Here is an 18,937-nt window from a genome sequence, read left to right on the forward strand (position 1 = left end):
AATCTGTTCCTCTCTGCTTACATCTCCTCCAGAAAGTCACTACCAGCTGAGGCTGTACAAACACTGTGCCATGTCGGTGTTTCCTTCTCCAGTGCAGTGAAGTGTCAGTGAAGAGGATGCTGATGCTCCCGTTAGATGGGAGCGGAGCCGGTGTTGTTCCTGGCTGTGCCGGGAGGTGTGAGCAGTGCTGTGGCTCAGGAGATGCTCTGAGCAGTGTTTGCTCCACACCACGACTTGCTGCTACCAAACTCATGGGGGAGGAACGTGGGGGTGAACTGTGCCTGTGGGCATCGTATTGCAGTGCTTGGAAGGATGCGGGCAAATGGTGCTCAGCTTCAAGCAGGTGCTGTGTGTGTTGGCAGAGTGTTCTGTTTTCTGCTGCTTGCTTCTCGCTGTGCCCGTGGGCTCTGCTCGCTTGGTTCCTGGGATGAGCTTCCTGCAGCAGGTTCAATGGGAAACCCTTCCTTGCAGGGCTCTCTGGGATCCCCCGTGCCCTCCCCCTCCCAATTCTGCTCTTTGGCATTCAGTGAAGCCTCCCTTCTCCAGCCCTGCTTCCAACATCCAGCCTGAACCTGCAGTCAGGGGAACATGAGTAGGGAACTGTGGGTCACCTTTAGGGTGAGTGCTTCTGTTGTTCCTTCCCTCCTTGATCCCTTCCCTTTACTGGCTGTAAACCACCCCTGTGTTGCACAGGGATTATTTTTTGGGCACTGCTAATGAGAACTAAATGTTTTTTCCTTGGGATTTGACTTGGGATTGAAGTCACGCAGCCCAGAGCCCTCATGGTGTCTGACCCCAATGGGTTACAGTGGGAAACAGCAGTGAAGGCTTCAGTGTTTGTGAATCTCAGGAGACAGGATCTCCTTTTCCTTAAAATGGGAAACCTCTTTTCCTAAGATGGTTCCTAAAACCTGGACTTCCTACATTAATTCATAGCTGTCTATAATGTTTCCTCTAAGAGAACCATTAGGAGGTAATCATGCAGGCCCTCCCTGAGCTGAGCTGCTGCCAGCCCGCTTCTGTCTCTTCTCATTAATGGCCTTATTTCTTTACCTTTAAAGCCCACAGTTATGAAACATAGCCGTAACCCCTCTGCCTCCCGCCACAGCGTGCAGCCAATTCTGAATGCTGACTGAATGGTTATGCTTTAAATTTTAATTCCCCATTTCCACTGAACGAAGGGTGAGCGCATCTGTTAGGAAAGATGTGGCTTAAAACTGTGAGTGGGAAACAGCAGCAAAGAATGGGATTTGGGCTGAATTACCAGGGACAACTGCCTTTATAGAGAACACACGATCCTCCCTCCCACAAAGCCGCCAAATTAGCAGGCTGATTTCCTCACTTGCAGCCCTTTGTGGGCTGCCTGCTTGGCTGTCTGCTCCAGGATTACGAGGGAGCATCTCCCTTATCGTTTTGCACATGCTGCACCATCTGTCCTAAATCTCCCTTTATAGGGTTATGGATTCCAAGCGGCGTTTCTTTCTTGGGAGGTAAGAGGCACGTCTGAGGGATCTCACCAGGTATGGCTGCAGTGCTATTTATACCTCCAGACCTTTCTTTCCCCCCTTCATTCCACAGCCCAGAGGACTCAGAGCCATCCTGGTTTCCTACACCCACAAAACCCACAGTTAGTGGGACATATGAAGCCCGTGTTCCACCCCGTGTGTGCTCTGCTCGAAGTGGGCAAATACAAGAGATTACGGCTTCAAACAAGACACACCTTTAATCTTTTGTTGTACGTTATAAAATGTTTATTGCTCTGTCTGTATCAGAGGTGTTGACCTCTCCCTCTTGGTGATGGAGGAGTTACGTTCTGGCAAAGGATCCGTGGAAGAGACCACAGGGGTTGGCCTGGAGCTGGCGCAGGGGAAGCCCTTCCAGTCCACAAAGAATGGGCAGAATCCCAGTGCCTCCCCCCCCTGCGCTGAGTCGGAGCCGTCGGTGCTGCGGCGGCGGAGCATTGCTGGCAGCTGCCGGCCCGGTTCCGTGCTGGGACTTTAACTCAGGTGTGGTGTAAAGAGATTAAAGCCCTCCTCAGGCCGACCTGTCTGATGGAGCAAATAGGATCTTGCCTCATCCCCTTGTGCATGTGGAGTGGTTTTGTGGAGCAGGTAAATACAGATACCCCATGGCACACGACGAGAGTTAATCTGTTCCATGCGATGCGCTCCCAGGCGTCCCAGCGGGGAGGAGATCCGGCCCCTTCCGCGACCCCCCTGCGCACGGGGGGCTGCCGGCACAGCCCCGGCATCACGGAGCGGAGCCAGGCCTTCCCGCTGCACCCACGGGGAGAAGCCATGAAGAACTGAAGCCCTCAGAAAAAAAAGGTCCCTTAGGCAAAAGCTTTCTGCAACAAATGGCCGTTGCCGCCGGGACCTTGCATAGCGACCGGTAGCATCCGTGTTATTTTTTCTTCCTTTTATTTTTCTTTTCTTTTTTTTTTTTGCTAACTGGCTACATCTGGATGGAGTGTTCTCACACTGCAGCTGCTGAAAGTACCATGAAGATGGTTGGATTTATCCTGGAAGCTGAACAGGGCCTTCTGGTGCCCCCTCGTCTCAGTCTGTGCCCCAAAGTCTGAGATGAAGAACAGCGCTGTGTGATGGGAGGCAGCAGTGCTGGATCCCGGCTGGGAAGCAGCTGAAGGAGCTCCCGCAGCAGGACTGCAGCCTGCAGTGCTTCTCTTCCCTCTGTTTCTTACAAACCCCACCTGTGAGACGTTGCAAACCGCGTGCCAATGGAACAAAGCAAGCTGAGAGCGCATAGCAGCGCAGTCTGTCTGCGCTGAGCTGCTGTCCTTCCTTCCTTCCCTCTGGCTGGGGGCGGTGCTGGTGAACTCCCAGCAGAACTGCTGAGATGGGGTGACGGTGAGACTGCGCTACAACAGGACAGTGCACGTTTCCAAAGGTGGGAAAAGCGCTCCAGGATGGAGTGTGAGGGTGGGGAGCGAGAGGGGCCGCTCCCATGCGGTGACCCACGAGTCCCACGTAGGACTGCGGGCAGCAGCTCTCATTGGTGCTTTTCCATCTTGGCTGGGCTTGGGTTGTGTTGTGTTTTGTTGTTGCAGGGTTTTTCCTTCTGGTCGGATGTTTGCAGAGCACAGATGAGGAAGGAGCTGCTGTGTGCCATCAAGTGATGGCCGCTGGGTCTCCTTCCCAATCGCTCCAATGCTATTTCACCTCCCCAGGCATTGAGGCTCAGAGGCAGAAGGTGAGCGTGAGAAGTGGAGTCCTGTGGAGCTGTTACGCCTCAATGATGTTCACCGAGGGTTTGTTTTTTGGGAACTGGGAGGGAGGAGACACAGGAAGAGAAGGTGTATAGAAACAGCTGGGGAGGGAAAAGTACCCCCGCTGGGTCTGTGCAGTGTGTGTGGAGTCTTGTGTAAAGGAGCTCACTCCCATCCCTTGTGGGTTGTGAAGAAGGGCTGACTTTGGCTCGATTTGTGATGGTGTGCTTGTAAATGTGTGCGTTAGTGAGCTGTCTCCAGTAATGAGGAAAGGCAACGCAGTGGGTGCTGGTGCCTGCACACGTGGGGGATGCTGCGGTGTTGGCATGCGTGGAGGCAAAGGGGCATTTCCTTCCTGCCTCCCAGCTGGGGGAGGGAGGTGGTGTGGGGCTGCTGGGAGCTGCTGGAAGCTCCTGCCTGGCGCACCCCCCAGCACTCACCTTGCTGCGGAGCAGCCCCCCACCCTGGTGCTCAGGGGTGCTGTTCTCTGAGGCGCTCTTGGCTTTCTCCTTGCTGTTGTTGGGCTCGTTGTCTTTGATGATGTCGTACTGCCTGCAGAACAGGGCGATCACCCCTGATGGGGAGAAAGCGTTAGTGAGCACACGGAGGAGCTCAGCCTGCAGAGCTCTGTGCTTGCCAGCCAGCTCCGTGCCTTCTGGTGGAGATCACAGCATCATCCACACTTGCTCCTTTCTAACAGCCCTCTGGCTGCTTCCTACACAAGTTCCTTGCTAAGATAGTTAGACAGAAGGGAGAGAAGCTTCAGGCTAAGTGGGACAAGTGCTTTAAACCCTACGTTTGCATGGCAGTAGCACTATGTGGTTAGTTGGGATCTTTGCTTTGCAAGGACAGGAGCTCCTGGAATTTCTGTTTTTTCCTCTCAGACGCACAATAAGCACAGGAAGAGGAAAGCAGGGGCTGATGTGGTGAGATGGGAATGGCTGCAAAACCCCTGTTCTCCCCCCAGCCTTGCTTCAAAAGTGTAATTCCTCCACCTAAGGGGAATGGTGGTGTTGTGTTAGTGAGTCCTTTGCTGAGATGCTGATCTGAGTGTCAGGCTGTGCTACAATGGAGATGAATCGGTTCTTCTGTCACTTTGTGTAATTATTCATGATCGTTTTTACTGTCAGGGCTGTTCTATGTGCTGGGAGAACAACGTGCGTGGACAGAGATGGAACTGACCTGCCCACATAAACAACACCACCACAATGATGAGTATTTCCCCTGCGCGCAGCTGTTGGTTTTTCTTCGCCATCTCCTTCATTGTCACCTCATCTGCACAGAGGGAAAGAGAGATGATGAAACCCAACTGCTGGCTCAGCCGTGGCCACCAGCTCAGCTCGCACCATAAGCGCAGCCACTGCCCTGTGCTCATCTCTGCTGGCAGGAGATGGGGAGAGGGAGGAGAAGTGAATGGGGACAGGCTGACCCACTGCCTGGCTCTGTGGCAGCTCACCCTGCTCTCTGTTGGAGCCGTCTGTGCCTGTCACAGCGCCTTGCATGCTTCAGCAGTTCTCTCCCAGCTCAGTGTGAGGAGCTGGGCATGGTAATTCTCAGCAGAGCTGTGGGGTTCAGGGATATGCTGAGACTTTTTGCAGGGCGTAATGCACCTCCTCGCCTCCAAAGCACTAAGAGGATTACAGCTCAGGTCTCCAGGGAGGGAAGCAGTTCTCCTCTTAGTGCTTTCAGATGAACAGTAATTCTGTGTTTACAGACACCAAAACGTTTTGGCAGGAAGAGCCAAGAAATTGCAGCATCCTTGCTTTGCTCATTAAATCTGAAATGGGAGGAGTGGGCAGACAGCCGTTCGCAGTAGTGGCTGCTGACCTCTTGCTGGAGCAAAGGAACCTCATCTTCATCTTAGATGTATGCGGTTGCTTTCAGTGCTGGGCTGTAGCTGTGTCAGAATGCTCGTGCAGAGGTATGTTGATGCTGGGCTCAGCCCTGACAGCAGCGCAACCTCAGCATCTCACTGACTGCTGGGAATGCTCAGAGCATCCCATGTGTCCATGCAGGGCTGTCAGAGGGCCCTCAGCCCTGTGTGCAACCCAGCTATCCTCACTGCACGGGGTCCTTTTTTCCTCCCTGCGGAGCCCTGCTTTGTCTGGGGGCTACACAGGAACTCACCCACACTTGCCTTTATTTTTAGAAGCCAGTTTCTCAGCTTCCCTGGGGGTCTTGAAGAGGACTGGCTCACTGGCAGGGCTCTGGCCTTGGATGCTGATGGCCTGGACATGCACAATGTACTCAGTGTCCTCCTCTAGGTCCCAGAGGGCACAGGAGCGGGTGGTGGTGTTCACCTCCTGGATGAAGCGCAGCATCCGCACGTCCTTCTTCTGGAAGCCGAGAGAGGAGAGCACAGAGTGGTGGAGGGACCTCCTGTGTGCACTGCTGGTGTCTGAAACCACTGCTTCCTGCCCTGTCCGCCATGGGCACGGAGACCTCTGCAGCCAGCGGCACACCGAGCACTGCTGCCAGGAGGATGGGGAGTGAATTCCCCCCACAGACCATGGGACAGGACGAGAAGGAATGGGCTCACACTGCGGCGAGAGAGTTTGGAAACCGAGGGGACCTGGGGTGAAGATGAACGTGACCGAAACTGGGGAACCGTAGGCATCGTACCTGCTGGGAAATGGCAAATCCAATGACAACTTCATCCTCCAGCACGTCCCAGGTCACTACGGCTGAGTTGGCTTTCAGGTGTTTGACTGTGACATTGACCGGAGCCGATGGGCTGTCTGCAAGGAGGGACACAACGCTGCGGCTGTGGGCAGGAGATGGAGCGAGGGCAGGGAGTGGGGAGGGAGCCGGGGGGAGCAGAAGGGAACATGAGGTCTGGCCGTGGTATGGCTGAGGCATGAAAAACTGAGCTGCAAATGGCCTTCCTGCCAACAGCTCTGAGTGTGGGACCTGGAAATGGCAGATCCACGTCTTAATTACCAGCAAGGCTCTGGAGCTCTTTGCTGAGGGTGAGTGGCATTGGGAGCGTGGAATATCTGCACACACACCCCAAAACTATCTGAGGATGTGTCTGAGCACTGATGAGCTCACACGTCTCCTCTCTCCCAGCCACGTGCCGTGTTTTCTCTGCTGTGTCCCATTACAGTCTGACAGCGACAGCTGGGAGGAAATGCAGGATCTGTCTGGGAGGCATGAAAGCAGAATGAGTGCTCTGGAGGTCTGAAATTCTGCGGCAGTAAATAGGAACGTTCCTTTGCTTTCCCTTGTGGGTTTGCCAGCATTTTCTTATACGTGTTTTTGTATTTTGCACCCAGCTGATGGACTCTCTGAGATGCTCTGAGAACCTTCCCCACCATCCTCTCTCTGCTCCCAGAACAGCACACACTGCAGCTGCCCCTGATGGATGTGGAGGAGCTGGGCCACGAATCAAAGGTGGTAAATGCCACCCAGATTGCTCACAGCCACAGGAGGTCGGTATGGTGAGGATGGGCTGTATTTCCTTGCATCAAGGAGTAACACTTCTTTTACTTTATAGCCACTGCACAGTGCTGCCCTTCTGGGGCTGAGGTCAACCCCAACAGCAGGAGATGTGTGCACGTCTCCAGTAACACTTGTTGGGTTTATAGTCAGCCCCGGATGCCTGAATGTGGCTGAAAATACTCCAGCCGGAGCCTTGGTGCCAACTGACAGCTGACCTCACTCCTGGTGAGCGTTCCCTTGGGAAGAGAGAGAATAAGGGAGCATGGGATGCCTCAGGGAAGGTCAGCACTGCTCTCTTAGCAGGGCAATGGTGATATATTGCTGCCCTCCCTCCACAAACAGCACCTGGTGCACCCGGTATGCAACGAGACCCCATGGATCACCCCAACGCCACTCCCCTCCCGAGGCAGCTCCTCACCATCCCCATCCCCACGTGCTGACCAGAGGACCAGCTAATTTTAGCACTGAGCGGTCAGCAGAAGGAATGGGAGCGGGAAGGGTTGTGAGTCATGGCTGATGAATGTGCTGGAACACATGGAGGGCGCAGTGGGGCTGGGAGGTGACAGACAAAGCAGTGGGGCTGCAGCCGGGCACCTCGCCCTGCTCCCAGTGCAGCTGTGTCGCTAAATCCCAGCACGGTCGCCTTGCCGGGGTATTTTTAGGAGGAGCTCCCCAGTGTGGGTTGAGGAGGGCTTTGGAAAGAGGAGAATTAACCTTGCGGGGAGCAGAGAGCAGAAAAAGCTTCACGTGGGGAAAAGGGAACGCAGCGCACTGCTGAATCCCTGCTGAGATGTGTGACCTTGTTGGGGCACAGCACAAAAAGCACCAAAGTTTCTGTCCTGCTGACATAGAGCTGGGGGGAGGTGGGAGTGTGCAGCAGAGGTGAAGGAGGAGCAGGCAGCCTCGGGGAGGTGGGAAGCAGTTGGCAGAGCTGCAGCCGATGCCTGGAGCCTGCGGAGCAGAACAGGGTGCAGGCAGGAGAGAAACCGCCTCTGTGTGGGGAGAGACAGCAGCTACAGTTGGGAGACAACAGTAATATCCACATCTGAGCGTCTCCCCTTCACTACTACAGAGCAGCAGCAGCTACACATAAATCAGAGGTGTCAAATCAGTACAGCAGCGATATGAGAAGAGAATGTAGCGCGGCGTTTGACAGAAGTATAAAGCCAGGAAGACGAGTTCCCTGCTCCCAGAGCTGAAAGAATTGGCAACTAAAACTCTAATCCGTGAGCATGCTCTCATGCTCTTTTCCCCACCCCCGGGAGGTGTGTGATGAGATCATCCCTTCCCCAGATCTCATCCCTGCTCCGAGGTGCTGCGCCAGCTGTGGCTCCAGCTGTGCCCGTGGAGCTGAGCGCAGTGATTGCTGTTTCCCTGCTGGATGCGGAGGGTCAGCGCCTCCCGTTGGGCCGTGGGCTGCCACATCCGTAGGGTTGGTTCCTTTTGCTCTCAGTTTCATGTCAGCATCCCCCTGTTGTGATGGGGCCATGACTGACTAAGATGAAGATGTGGTGGTTTTTAGTGAGGAATGGCTGCTTCACCACCAATCGTGCTTTGCCTGTGCCTTGTTTCCCTTCCACCAGGACCCTCTGTGGGGCCTTTCAGCAGGAGTGGGTCGGGGCCATCTCTGTGCACTGAGGAGCTGTGAGCGGCAAAGATTACCTTTAATCCTTTCTTAGTGCTGGCAATTCCTTCTGGGCTCTCATTAAATGCTCTGCTGATTGTTAATGGACTTTTATTTGGGAGAGGGGGAAAAAAAATCCAACACAACTACTTCAGAGCTTTGAATCCTTCCTGGCTTGTGTGTCCCCATCCCACCACTGCCACATCTGCTGCTTCTGAGCTTGGTGAGCTTGGAAGTGCCTGGAGTCAAAAGCTTCCTATGTGGGCAGTGGACACGGTGTGTGTTTGTTCACTGAGCTCCCCTTCCCCACGCAGCTCCTCGACTGTTGTGCATCAGCCCTGGGACTCAGTGCAGCCATTGGAGCATCCAAAGCCAGCAGCTCTGTGCTCCTGCACTGTGACCTCTCCTGCAGACGCAGGGATGGAGGGGTGAAACCTGCCATGACAAGGGGCATCGCTACGGTCTGATGCGATGCTCTGCAAAGCATCACTGCCTGCGCACCGAGTGTGAGCACAAAGCCCTGCTTTTACTGCATTCAGAGCCGTTCTCTGCTCTCCCAGCATGGCTCCCTTCACTGGATGTAATTGCTTGTCTGCTTTATGGGGTATGTAGGCAGGCTGGCGCGCCGTTCAGCTTCCCTGAGTGCTTTAATGAAGAGAGCCTGCGGGGCAGTGGGAGAGAGTGGGGCACAGCACAGCCCTGTGTGGGGTGAGCGGGGCTGTGTGGGAGCACTGCAGCTTCATAGAACACAAAGAGCAGCCCCTGGTGCCTCCATTTGGGACAAAGGGAATTATTTCCTGCTGCTCGCCCACTCCTCGTGCAGGCAGCATGTTAGCAGGCGGCCCCAGCTCTGTGCCTGGTGGTGATGCTTGCTGTGCTCAGCCTTGGGCATTGCTCTGGGTGGGAGGAATGGGACACATCAGCCTCGTGGCCATCGCTACCCTGGAGATTGTTGGTGCTGCCCAACCTCTGCCTGTGTCCCAACTCAGTGCTGGGTCGTTGTGGTGTTTTATCTGGGATCCAAACGTCCCAGCAGTGCTTGTGTGGGCGCTCAGTGCAGCCATGTGACATCGGAGCAGTGCTGGCAGTGGGGTGGCCGAACACCCCAAGCTTTGTACCCAGAGCTCTGGCTGCTCCCATGCCCAACACCTGGGTTTTTACTGCAAGCACAAAGATCTGCGTGCTTCAGTGCTCCGTGCATTTGTGCTTTTAACTGAATTATGCTCGAGTCAGATCTTAATTTGGCCTCTGAGTGCTTTATAAGACAGGAGAGGTTTATTAAACAATCGATGCCAAATGAGGCCACACAGCACCAGCACATGGGCACAGCTCCATGAAGGGCTGCTCCTGAGTCCTGCTGTAGTACCGTGCACGGGGTGTGTGTGAGCAAAGTGCTCTGCAGGAGCCCTCTCTGTCCTCCCTATGCACATTCCCAGCAGGAGACAGCACTCAGAACAAGACAGCACAGCACCATCCCTGCTGGGAGTCTGACACCAGGGTCAGAAACCTCCACATTGCAATTAAATCTCTCCTACGCTGAAAGCAGAAATCAATACGGTGCTTACGCCACTCGTCAGCTGGCCAGGAATCTCTGTGGCCCTCGGGAGCTGGGAAGGGGCTGCAAAGAGCTGCTGGAACTGCTGCTGTGCAGAGCTGCTATGTCGGCCCTGCATGTGGCCTGGCTGCACCGTGGGGCCCTGGGCTGGAACTTCACTGGGGCTGAAGCTTCTCCCAGTCACTTTTCCCTCCACTCCACAGAAATCTGACCTGAGCTGCTCTGCAGGGATGCTGTTTGAGGACTGGATGCTGGAATGAGGACTATTTTGATTCCTCTCCCTACTGCTGTGCAGCATTCCCCTACTTCTCCTGCTGCAGCAGCCCCACATCTCCTTTTCCCACAGCCCCACTGCCTCAGCCTCGAGCTCTGCCTTTTGCCAGGCCTGCAGTGTCAGAAGGGGAATTTGCACCATTTCCTCCGGGTCACTGCAGGGATGGCAGCTTTCAGCCTTAACGGTGCACTCTTTGACAGCAGCCTGCAGGAGCTCTGGGTGCAAGGGGAGGAGAACTGGTGCCCCTCCATGAGCCTTCCCAATACCTCTCGGCTCACTCACCTCAATGGTCTTGTGGCCACATGTTCAGGTGGTTCTGGAGCCACGGAGCTGATGGGGACACTGCCACCACCTCTGTGTGACCTTGGGACAACCACACCATGCCCACGTCCCTTTTGCTCCTGCCTGCAGCCCCAGCTCACAGCCCCTACAGAGCTGGGGGAAGCATCCCCAAGGTCATACAGCTTCACACGCCCAGAACCATTGGGGATCACATCCCCACTGCACAGCGCAGCCACCAGCAGGGCTGCACTGCCCCAAACCTCACAGGGACCCAATGGCCACAGCCACTGCCGGGGAGACGCAGGCAGAGGTGGTGATGGGCAGAGACACAGCTCCGTGTTTACTCTCCATCACTGGCTGAGGTGATTCAAGGATAAGGAAGAGCAGGGGAAGTGTCCCAGTTTACAGGCAATCGAGAAGGCCGTTCCAATCGCAGATGTGCTCTTTTCTCCATCATTCTCTCCTTTTAGGAATGTTTTGCTCATCTCCCCATGTCTGTCCCCTCAGCATGCCAACATCTGGCCAATGATGTGTGGTATCAAACCCAACAGCATCCCGAGGGGGTCCCGCAGCCCCAGTGTGGGTGGGATGTGGGTGGCTGTAACCCCACAGCTAACAGAGCCACGCAGCACAGGAATTTCCACTCCCCGGAGCCGTGCGTGGCTGACAGTCACCCCCAGCCCCCAGGAATGTGAGCTATCCCGGCGTTCTGCAAGTCAAAGCAGCTGCTCCTTCAGACCCCGCAGCCTCCGAGCCGAGCAGACAGAGCTGGGAGGGCCGGGACCCGGAATGGGGCACTGAGGGCTCTTGGGCAGCTCCCAGCTGAGACGTGGCATCTGCGTGGGCACTCAGGCGAAGGCACCGCTTGGCTGGAGCAGGACCGAGTGTTTCCCGGTCGTGTCAAAAATAGGACAAACCCCCGGGGACCTCCACCCTCCCCAGAGGTTCCCTTGGAGGGCCGAATCGCCTGGAAGTGTCACGCGGCCGGGTCGCTCCGTGCCCCACGGGACAGCTCAGAGGGGCTTATGGTGCCGACACGCGTGGACCCCGTGCCGCCTCTCTGCCCGCTGCTCCGCTCCGTGAGCCGCAGCCTCAGGGCCGCTCCTCTCCCGGTACCGGCGTTGTCCCGGTGCCCAACTCCCCGCACGACCACGCTGCCCCCAGACGCTCCCCGAGTCCCGGCGGCCCTTACCTGCCTCCACCGGCCGCAGACCGGCGTAGCTGAAGCAAAGCAGGAGCGCGGCGCCGGTGCAGCCCAGGAAGGGCTCCATCCCCCGCGGCCGCCGCGCCGCGCCGGGCCGAGCCGCTCCTGGCCGGCGTCCCGCGGGCGCGGCGGCGCCGTTCAGCACCGCGGAGAGCTCCGGGGCCCGGTGCCGGCGGGGCCGCCCGGTTCGGCCGGGGGCGGCTGCGGGCTCGGCGGCCCTCGGCAGCGCGGCTCGGTTCGGCTCGGCTCGGCCGGGAGGCGGCCCCGCCGAGCCCCGGCTCCGCCCGCTGCAGCGCTGGGCAGCCCCGCTCCGGTCCCTCCCCCGGCCCGGGGGCGGCTCGTCCCCCGCCCCGCCCGGCCCCGCCGTCTGCCTCAGTTTCCCCTAGGCGGGACCGGTAGCCCTCGGCCCGGACCGACCCGGGACCGCTCCCCACCACTGGCAAGGACAGGCGGGGCCCGTTCCGGTGCGACCCTGGGCAGGTGCGTGGCAGCGGTGACATCTCACCGAGCTGGGCTTCGTGCAGCCCCTGCGTGTCCCCGGGCTCTAAATTCAGAGGCAATGAGCATTAGATGAGCTGTTCTAATTAGCTGTGCCTTCGGGTGAACGAAGCCATCGGCGCTCTGATTTATGGTAATCTGCCGGAGGAATCGGCTCAGCCACTTCACCGCGTGGCCTTGTGTGGGCATCTGTTGGGCCTCGCTGAGCCCTGTGCACCCTCAGCTGCAGCCATAAATGTGTCTGACCCCACAGTGTGTCAGGCAGCATCCCTCAGGCTCTGCCTGGTACGGATATCCCTCCTGCACTGCTGGGGGTGTTTGTGCCTGGTGGTCTTCCAGGAGCATCCGCTTGGTCCCTGTGGTTATGCCAAGCATAATCCCTATGGGACTGAAAAAGAACAGCTCTATCTGCCTGCCCTGCACGCGGTTAGCACTGCTTTCCCCTCCACATCCTCCTGCTGGAGCCGTCCCATACCAGCGGCGAGCCCCAGCTGTTCCCCCTCACCCAGCACAGCCAGGCTCCTGCAGGAGGGCTGTGATGTGTTCTGGTATTTTTCCAGAAGCTGAAGGCTGCTAATGCCACAGTCCCTTGTTTTTTCCTTCCCTCCCTTTCCAAATATAGGAACAACATTTGCTCTTTCCAACATCTGCCACCATTGGTGGGTTCTGCTGCCACCACACAGCGCCGCTTTATCCCTTTGTTCCCCCTCCTCTCCCACCACCGGGGAGGAACTTGGGGTGCTCCTGCACTGCTGCCCATCGCTCTGTTTCCATCGAGCCTCCTCAGCCCCCCCAGTCCCAGCACTGCAATATTCAAATCACGCGACACTCATCATGTCTCCAGCGCAGCAATTAAGTCACAGCTCTAATTAAGCATTTAGACACACAACGCACTCATCTTCCATCCCCAGACGGACGCCAGGGAGGCTGTGGCCATCCCTGTTTTGCTCCAGCTCGGGAGCTGCAGGCTGTGCTGCTGCAGAGCGGAGGGACATTCGTCCATGAGGAGCTGCACGTCAGGGCTGCACATCTGGGCGTGATGCGCATCTGCAGCGCTGCATCCCGGAGGATGCTGACATGGGGCAGCCCTCGCCTCCCGATGATGCAGCCCCGCAAAGGGCTCCGCACATCGCGGGGGTCGGAGCTGCGCTCCGGGGCCACGCCGGGCACCGCCACGGGCCTTTGCTGCCACCTGCCGGCACCGGTACCGGACCCGCCCCGCGCCCACACGTGACCGCCGGTTCTTAGCCACGGGGAGGAGCGGGGGAACCGCCGGCTTAGAGGTGCGGGGCGTGAAATCCCCACCCGAACCCCGCGGCGGTGCCACGCAGGACCCGGAGCTCCCGAGCCGCCCCAGCACGGGGCGAGGCGCCGCCAGAGGGAGCCCGAGGGACGAGTGGCGGTGGAACTGATGGCACTGGTGGCACTGGTGGCACTGGTGGTACTGGTGGTGGTCGTCGTGGTGTTGGCGGTACTGGTGGTGACGCTGAACACCTCCGGCCCGTGGGAGCTGTGGGGGGTTAATGCATTCCTGCCCTGCAGCACCTCCCACTGCCACTGGGATCTGGGGAACTGCTTGTGCCCAGGTGCCCCAAAACACATCCCTGCCCCGTGTCCCAGCACACCTGAACACGTGTCCCACTGCCATCACACGTGTGACCCTTGGGAAATGGCACACGGCCCTGGGAGCCTCAACCTCAGCTGCCCAGGTAAGGTGAGTGCTGTGTGCTCTGGGACAGCACCAGGACATGGGGATATGGGATGGGGACGTGGGGATATGGGGACATGGGGATATGGGATGAAGCCACTCTGTTATGAAACGTCCCTGCATCCCCATGGCTCTAAGTCAAGATTTAGTGGGCGAGCGGCTCCTGATCCAGATGAGATCGGGCATCACAAAGGGCTTTGTATTCCAGGAAGCCTATTAAGGATTTAAATTATACAAATGGGCTTTTTACCAAAGATCCTCATTATCTGGGCATTTGTATTTAATCCTCAGCTATCCCTGCAGCCCCGGCCCCGCACTTTGCTCACCTTCACCACGTCCTCCAGGGCTGAGCGGGGCGTGGGGATCCAGCCGAGCAATGATGGGGTCAGCAGAGCCCAGGGGAAGGGGCTGCGGGGATGGGACAAGGCAGGGAAATCCCACAGAGCAGGAGAAGGAGGAGCAGGAGAAGGGGGAGATCCCATAACATCTCTCCCCAATGAGGGGCTGGCATTGCAGCAGAGCCTGCAGTCGAATCTGCCTCCTCTTCCTCGCAGCATCCCACAGTGCCTGGGAGCTGCAGGGCACACAGCAGGGACTGCTGGGGATGGAGGAATGGGGAATGGAGGGGAGGGGTTGGGGCCATTGACCCCCAGCCCTGGGACCTTGTACGCTGCAGAGGGTCTGACGGTACAACGTGGCCCTACCCGCACCCCGCATTATCCTCTCCCTCCTGTGATCCATTTCAGTGTGAGGGATTAGGTGGTTTTAGGGCCGGGTTTGAGTCAAATGGGATGCTTTCAAATCATCCTGCGTCAGTTGTGCCCTCTGTCATTCATGCAGAGGGGGATTAAAATAGATATGAAGATTATTGGAGGGGAAAAGGCACCCCCACCTGCAGGGAGCTGCCAGCAGCACCCAGCACACAGGGAGCCTTTACATCCCACAGCCCTATTTCCCCCTCTTCCTCACCTTTCTGCTCACACCAAAGCCCCATTTCCAGTCCTATCTTTTAGTCCCTTCCTTTCACCTTTCTTGCATGTTCTGCCGCTTTCATCACCATTTCCTTGTTACCAGCCCAGACTGATCCCACAGAACCCTTGAGCTCAGTGCTCACGGCTATTAAAAAGGAGAGAAAAACACTAAGAAACCAACCTTGCTCTTATTATCAGCAATTGCTTCTTCCTGCAAGGTCCTCGCGTGGCGGCAGATGCATCCCACTCCAGGGAAGTGGAGCCCCAACTCCCAGCCTGGCCCCTTCCCCATACCCCCAAATCAGAGTCAGGGTTTAATCACTTTATGCATATTTATTTGTGTAATTCAGAGACGAGTGTCTCTTCCTCCCATCTGCCCTTACCATCTGCTCCCCACGGTGTTTCGGAACAATCCCAGGCTTTGCCAATTGATGGAGCAGTGCAGGAAGGCAGGAAAACCCGTGGGGATGTCGCTCCATCTGGGCAGCAGCTGGCTCTGTGGGTGCCTTTTCCTGGTGTAGGGGTGGCTGCTGGAGGCCACTTTGCTCTACCCTCTGAGTGGTGACCCCTGACGTGTGCCTGGATCCCAACCCAAAAGTTCCCTTTTTACCCCAGAGCACCTGGCTGGGCACCTCTGGGACCAGCAGCGGGGTGGGAGCTGCCCTTGGCCTCCAATTCCTCCATCTCTGTGGGATTCTGGGGCTGCAGCTCCTTCCAGGGGATGGGGGGGTTGGCAGATGTGCTGGGAGGGGTGGTGGAGAGAGAGGAGCCCCAAAGAGAGGGCTGTGCAGCCCCGTCCCATCCACCATGGAGCAGAATTGCACCTTAAGTGACAGCTGAGTGATTTTTGCAAAAATGTCCTTGAAAACCTCTCCAGGGCCACATTAAAGTGCCCACCTGGGGCTGCGGGCACCTGAACCACTGATGGGCTCCCAGCACTCCCAGTGCTCCCAGCACCAGTCCAGTCCATTGCCAGCCCTCGCAAGAGCAGCCCAAAGCCGTGGCTTCAGCAGTGCCTGAGGGGGGGGTGCGGGGCTTCCAGGCGGGTGAGGCAGCCCGGGGCGGGCGGGGGCTGACTGCAGCCGGTGCCCGTCGTGCCCCCCCCGAGCCCCCCCTGGTGCCGGTGCCGCCCCGTAGCCCCGCGCTGCGGCGGGCACAGCCGGAGGGCGCTCCCCGTTGGCGAGCAGAGGCGGCATTGGAGGCTCTTCCCCGGGCAGGTAGGGGGCGGCGGGACCGGGAGAAACCGGGGGGAGGTGGGGAGAACGGGGACAGCATCAGCCTCAGCCCTGCGGGTGCGTCCCTCTTTGCCGGCGGCTGCAGAGCCCCCGCCCCGGGGCTTTCCCGGTCCGCCCGTACCCCGCAGCACCTTCCTGCGGGTATCCCCTGATGTCTCCCACCGCCGGGGCACCATCCCTTGGAGGGGGGGTCCCTGTAGTCCCCTCCCTGGGGGGAGTTCCCTGTGGATCCCTCCTGCCCCAGATGTATCTTCCCTGGGGGTCCCCTCCGTCCTTCTCCCCACCACCCCAGCTGTGCCCATTTTCAGAGACTCTCTGCACAAAGCTCTGATGCTGAGCTGCAACGTTGCACAGTGAGGGAGATGGAGAGGGGTTGGGGGTCCCATAGTCCTTGGAGGGCGTCCCTATGGGGTTCTTTGTCACAGGGAATCCTGTGCACCTTTATCTCAAAGGAAGGGGGGCTGGGGCAGCGGTACTCTGGGCACTGAAGACACCCCCACCCCTCCCAGCCCTCATTGGGGTCCCCACTGGGCACCCAGGTGCAGGGAAGGGGCTTTGGCTGAAAGGGGACACTGCGGCCCCCGGCTCTCCCCGGAGCTCCAGAGCTGTCCGGAGGCACCAAACACAAACGGAGACAGTGGAGGCACCAAAAATAACCCCCCCCCTGAGGGAGCTGACCCAGATCCATTCAGATCTGCACCGGAGCCCTCCGCCGGGCCGAATCCCCTCCTCTGCACTGCTCTGCCTTCCTGATGCCACCTATATATCACCCAGTATATTATGCAAATGACCCATAAGGGCGTATTACCCAAAGGGTGGGGGCTGGCGCTGCGTCGCGTTATCCCTGGGGCTGCCACCAGAGGCTCAGAGGGGACAGCGGGATGGAGGGATCAGCAGCGGCTCACACCTCTGTGTGGGTGCCTGGGGGCTGCCAGGGAGCGCTGCCCCATCCCTCCCCCCTCCTGTAGCACTCAGGGACCCGAGCAGGGCCAGGCGCTCTTCCCTTGGGGTCGGCGTGCCCAGCAGCATGGGGAAGCAGAACAGCAAGCTGCGCCCCGAGATGCTCCAGGACCTGCGGGAAAACACCGAGTTCTCCGACCTGGAGCTGCAGGGCTGGTATAAGGGCTTCCTGAAGGACTGTCCCTCGGGCATCCTCAACGTGGAGGAGTTCAAGAAGATCTACGCCAACTTCTTCCCGTACGGCGACGCCTCCAAGTTTGCTGAGCACGTCTTCCGCACCTTCGACACCAACGGCGACGGCACCATCGACTTCCGAGAGTTCATCATCGCGCTGAGCGTCACCTCCCGCGGGAAGCTGGAGCAGAAGCTCATGTGGGCCTTCAGCATGTACGACCTGGATGGCAACGGCTACATCAGCAGGGAGGAGATGCTGGAGATCGTGCAGGTACGTGGTGCCCACCGTGCTCCTGGGGGCTGTGGTGGCCTTCCCCATGCATTCCCTTTGCCCAGACCCCAGCCCGGTGGCAGCAGTGTCAGAGTCAGAGGGGGAGCGATGAGGCTGATTTGGTGGCATCTCACTGGGCACTGCAGGAGCAGCTCCCATCCGCCTCCTGCTGCCCACCATCTGGGACCCGGCCCTGGCAAAGGGAGCCCTCTGTCCCCATCCTCGGGTCGGTGGCAGTGAGCGCTGTCCCCATCAGCATTGTCCCCATCCCTGCGTCCCTTTCCCAGGCCATCTACAAAATGGTCTCCTCCGTCATGAATATGCCAGAAGATGAATCGACTCCGGAGAAAAGAACGGAAAAAATCTTCCGACAGATGGATACTAATAATGACGGTAAATGAGAGGGGAAGGAGGGGATTAAGGGAAAGGTCTCATGGTTAAATCCGGGGGTCTTAGAGGGAGCTGTGTGCTCACTGATTAAATGCTGCGTGGTCGGGGGGAGCTCTGGCAGTGAGGGGCTCGGGGTGCACGCAGTGCTGCTGGTCACACATGTGGTCTCACCCCGGGCAGGCGGTGGGTTGGGGGTGTCCCCAGGAGGTCTCCGGTCCCCGTGGCCCCATGTTCCTGGGTGGGGTGGAAGCTGCTGCACTGAGCCGTGTCTCCCTGCAGGCAAACTGTCTCTGGAGGAGTTCATCAAAGGTGCCAAGAGCGACCCATCCATCGTGCGCCTGCTGCAGTGTGACCCCAGCGGTGCCGGGCAGCTCTGAGCCCCACCATGGTCCCCACAGCCCCCACCGCCCCCTCCTGCCACCACCACTCGTCCCTGCTGTCCCCACCTCCATGTCCCCATGGGCAGAGCACCAGGGGTGTGGTGCAGCACGGCAGAGCCACTGCTGCTCCTCTGATTGGCACAGGGACACTGCCAAGGGGATGAACGCAGCCCCCCCAGCACCCCCCAGCATGCAGACACTGCCACACCAGCCCCCTCCCCACAGCCAGAGCATACATGGGGCCACGGGAAGGGGCTGTGCTTTCAGTCTTTTAATACCTGCAAAATAAAGTGTGTGTCAGTGCAGTCAGCAGCGAGGAAAGGCTCTCCTATAAGCTCCGAATCCAACCTACCTTGCAGCAATACCAGGGCAACAGTGATGGGCTCACGTCCTGGCCAGCAGTGAGCAGCATCCAGTGCTTAGTGCTGCCCCATGGCTGCGCCCTGCTGGGGGGTGGGCACTGGGATGGGGATGGGTCTTGTGGGAGAGGGCTGCAAGGAGACCTGGGGATGGAGAGCTTTGGGTGGACAAACCCTGCCCCCCACCCAGCACAGAGCAGGATGGCCACCGTGACTCATAGAGGTGCAGGTGGGAGAAGAGGAGCACTGTGAGGTGAGGGCAGAACACTGCAGGGAGCAGAGCGTGGGGCCGTGGGTGAGGGCTCTGGTGATGAAGGTGAGGAGCCCAGTGATGAGGAAGATGAAGGCCGTTTGGTTGCTGCTGGGATCATGATGGTCTGGGGAG

The 18,937-nt window shown here is 58.3% G+C and overlaps 3 protein-coding genes across 3 annotated transcripts in view; 1 reads left to right on the plus strand and 2 right to left on the minus strand.

Annotated features, from left to right (window-relative positions):
• The window catches only part of YARS1 (tyrosyl-tRNA synthetase 1), a 79,734-nt gene that overhangs the window by 9,088 nt on the left and 51,709 nt on the right, over nt 1-18,937 (minus strand). The gene's annotated exons all lie outside the window — the stretch shown is intronic.
• FNDC5 (fibronectin type III domain containing 5) lies at nt 1,705-11,858 on the minus strand. The gene is made up of 6 exons (XM_072355396.1): nt 11,595-11,858; nt 5,849-5,964; nt 5,364-5,562; nt 4,409-4,501; nt 3,667-3,800; nt 1,705-3,284 (listed from the first exon to the last, which is right to left on the minus strand). Exons 1-6 carry the CDS (start codon nt 11,671-11,673, stop codon nt 3,243-3,245), a joined length of 663 nt encoding a protein of 220 aa, XP_072211497.1. The 5' UTR covers nt 11,674-11,858; the 3' UTR covers nt 1,705-3,242.
• On the plus strand, nt 15,869-18,498 carry HPCA (hippocalcin). The gene is made up of 4 exons (XM_072355361.1): nt 15,869-16,000; nt 16,987-17,423; nt 17,711-17,816; nt 18,093-18,498. The coding sequence occupies exons 2-4, from the start codon at nt 17,046-17,048 to the stop codon at nt 18,188-18,190; spliced, it is 582 nt and encodes a 193-aa protein (XP_072211462.1). The 5' UTR covers nt 15,869-16,000; nt 16,987-17,045; the 3' UTR covers nt 18,191-18,498.

This window comes from Excalfactoria chinensis, chromosome 22, assembly GCF_039878825.1.
Source record: "Excalfactoria chinensis isolate bCotChi1 chromosome 22, bCotChi1.hap2, whole genome shotgun sequence".
Lineage (NCBI taxonomy): Eukaryota > Metazoa > Chordata > Aves > Galliformes > Phasianidae > Excalfactoria > Excalfactoria chinensis.

Coding starts and splice junctions, on each gene's coding strand:
- HPCA (XM_072355361.1), top strand. CDS start 17,046: ATGGGGAAGCAGAACAGCAAGCTGCGCCCCGAGATGCTCCAGGACCTG. Junction 17,424..17,710: donor AGATGCTGGAGATCGTGCAG/GTACGTGGTGCC, acceptor TCCCTTTCCCAG/GCCATCTACAAAATGGTCTC. Junction 17,817..18,092: donor GATGGATACTAATAATGACG/GTAAATGAGAGG, acceptor GTCTCCCTGCAG/GCAAACTGTCTCTGGAGGAG.
- FNDC5 (XM_072355396.1), bottom strand. CDS start 11,673: ATGGAGCCCTTCCTGGGCTGCACCGGCGCCGCGCTCCTGCTTTGCTTC. Junction 5,965..11,594: donor TCTGCGGCCGGTGGAGGCAG/GTAAGGGCCGCC, acceptor CCCTCCTTGCAG/ACAGCCCATCGGCTCCGGTC. Junction 5,563..5,848: donor GATTTGCCATTTCCCAGCAG/GTACGATGCCTA, acceptor CTCGGCTTCCAG/AAGAAGGACGTGCGGATGCT.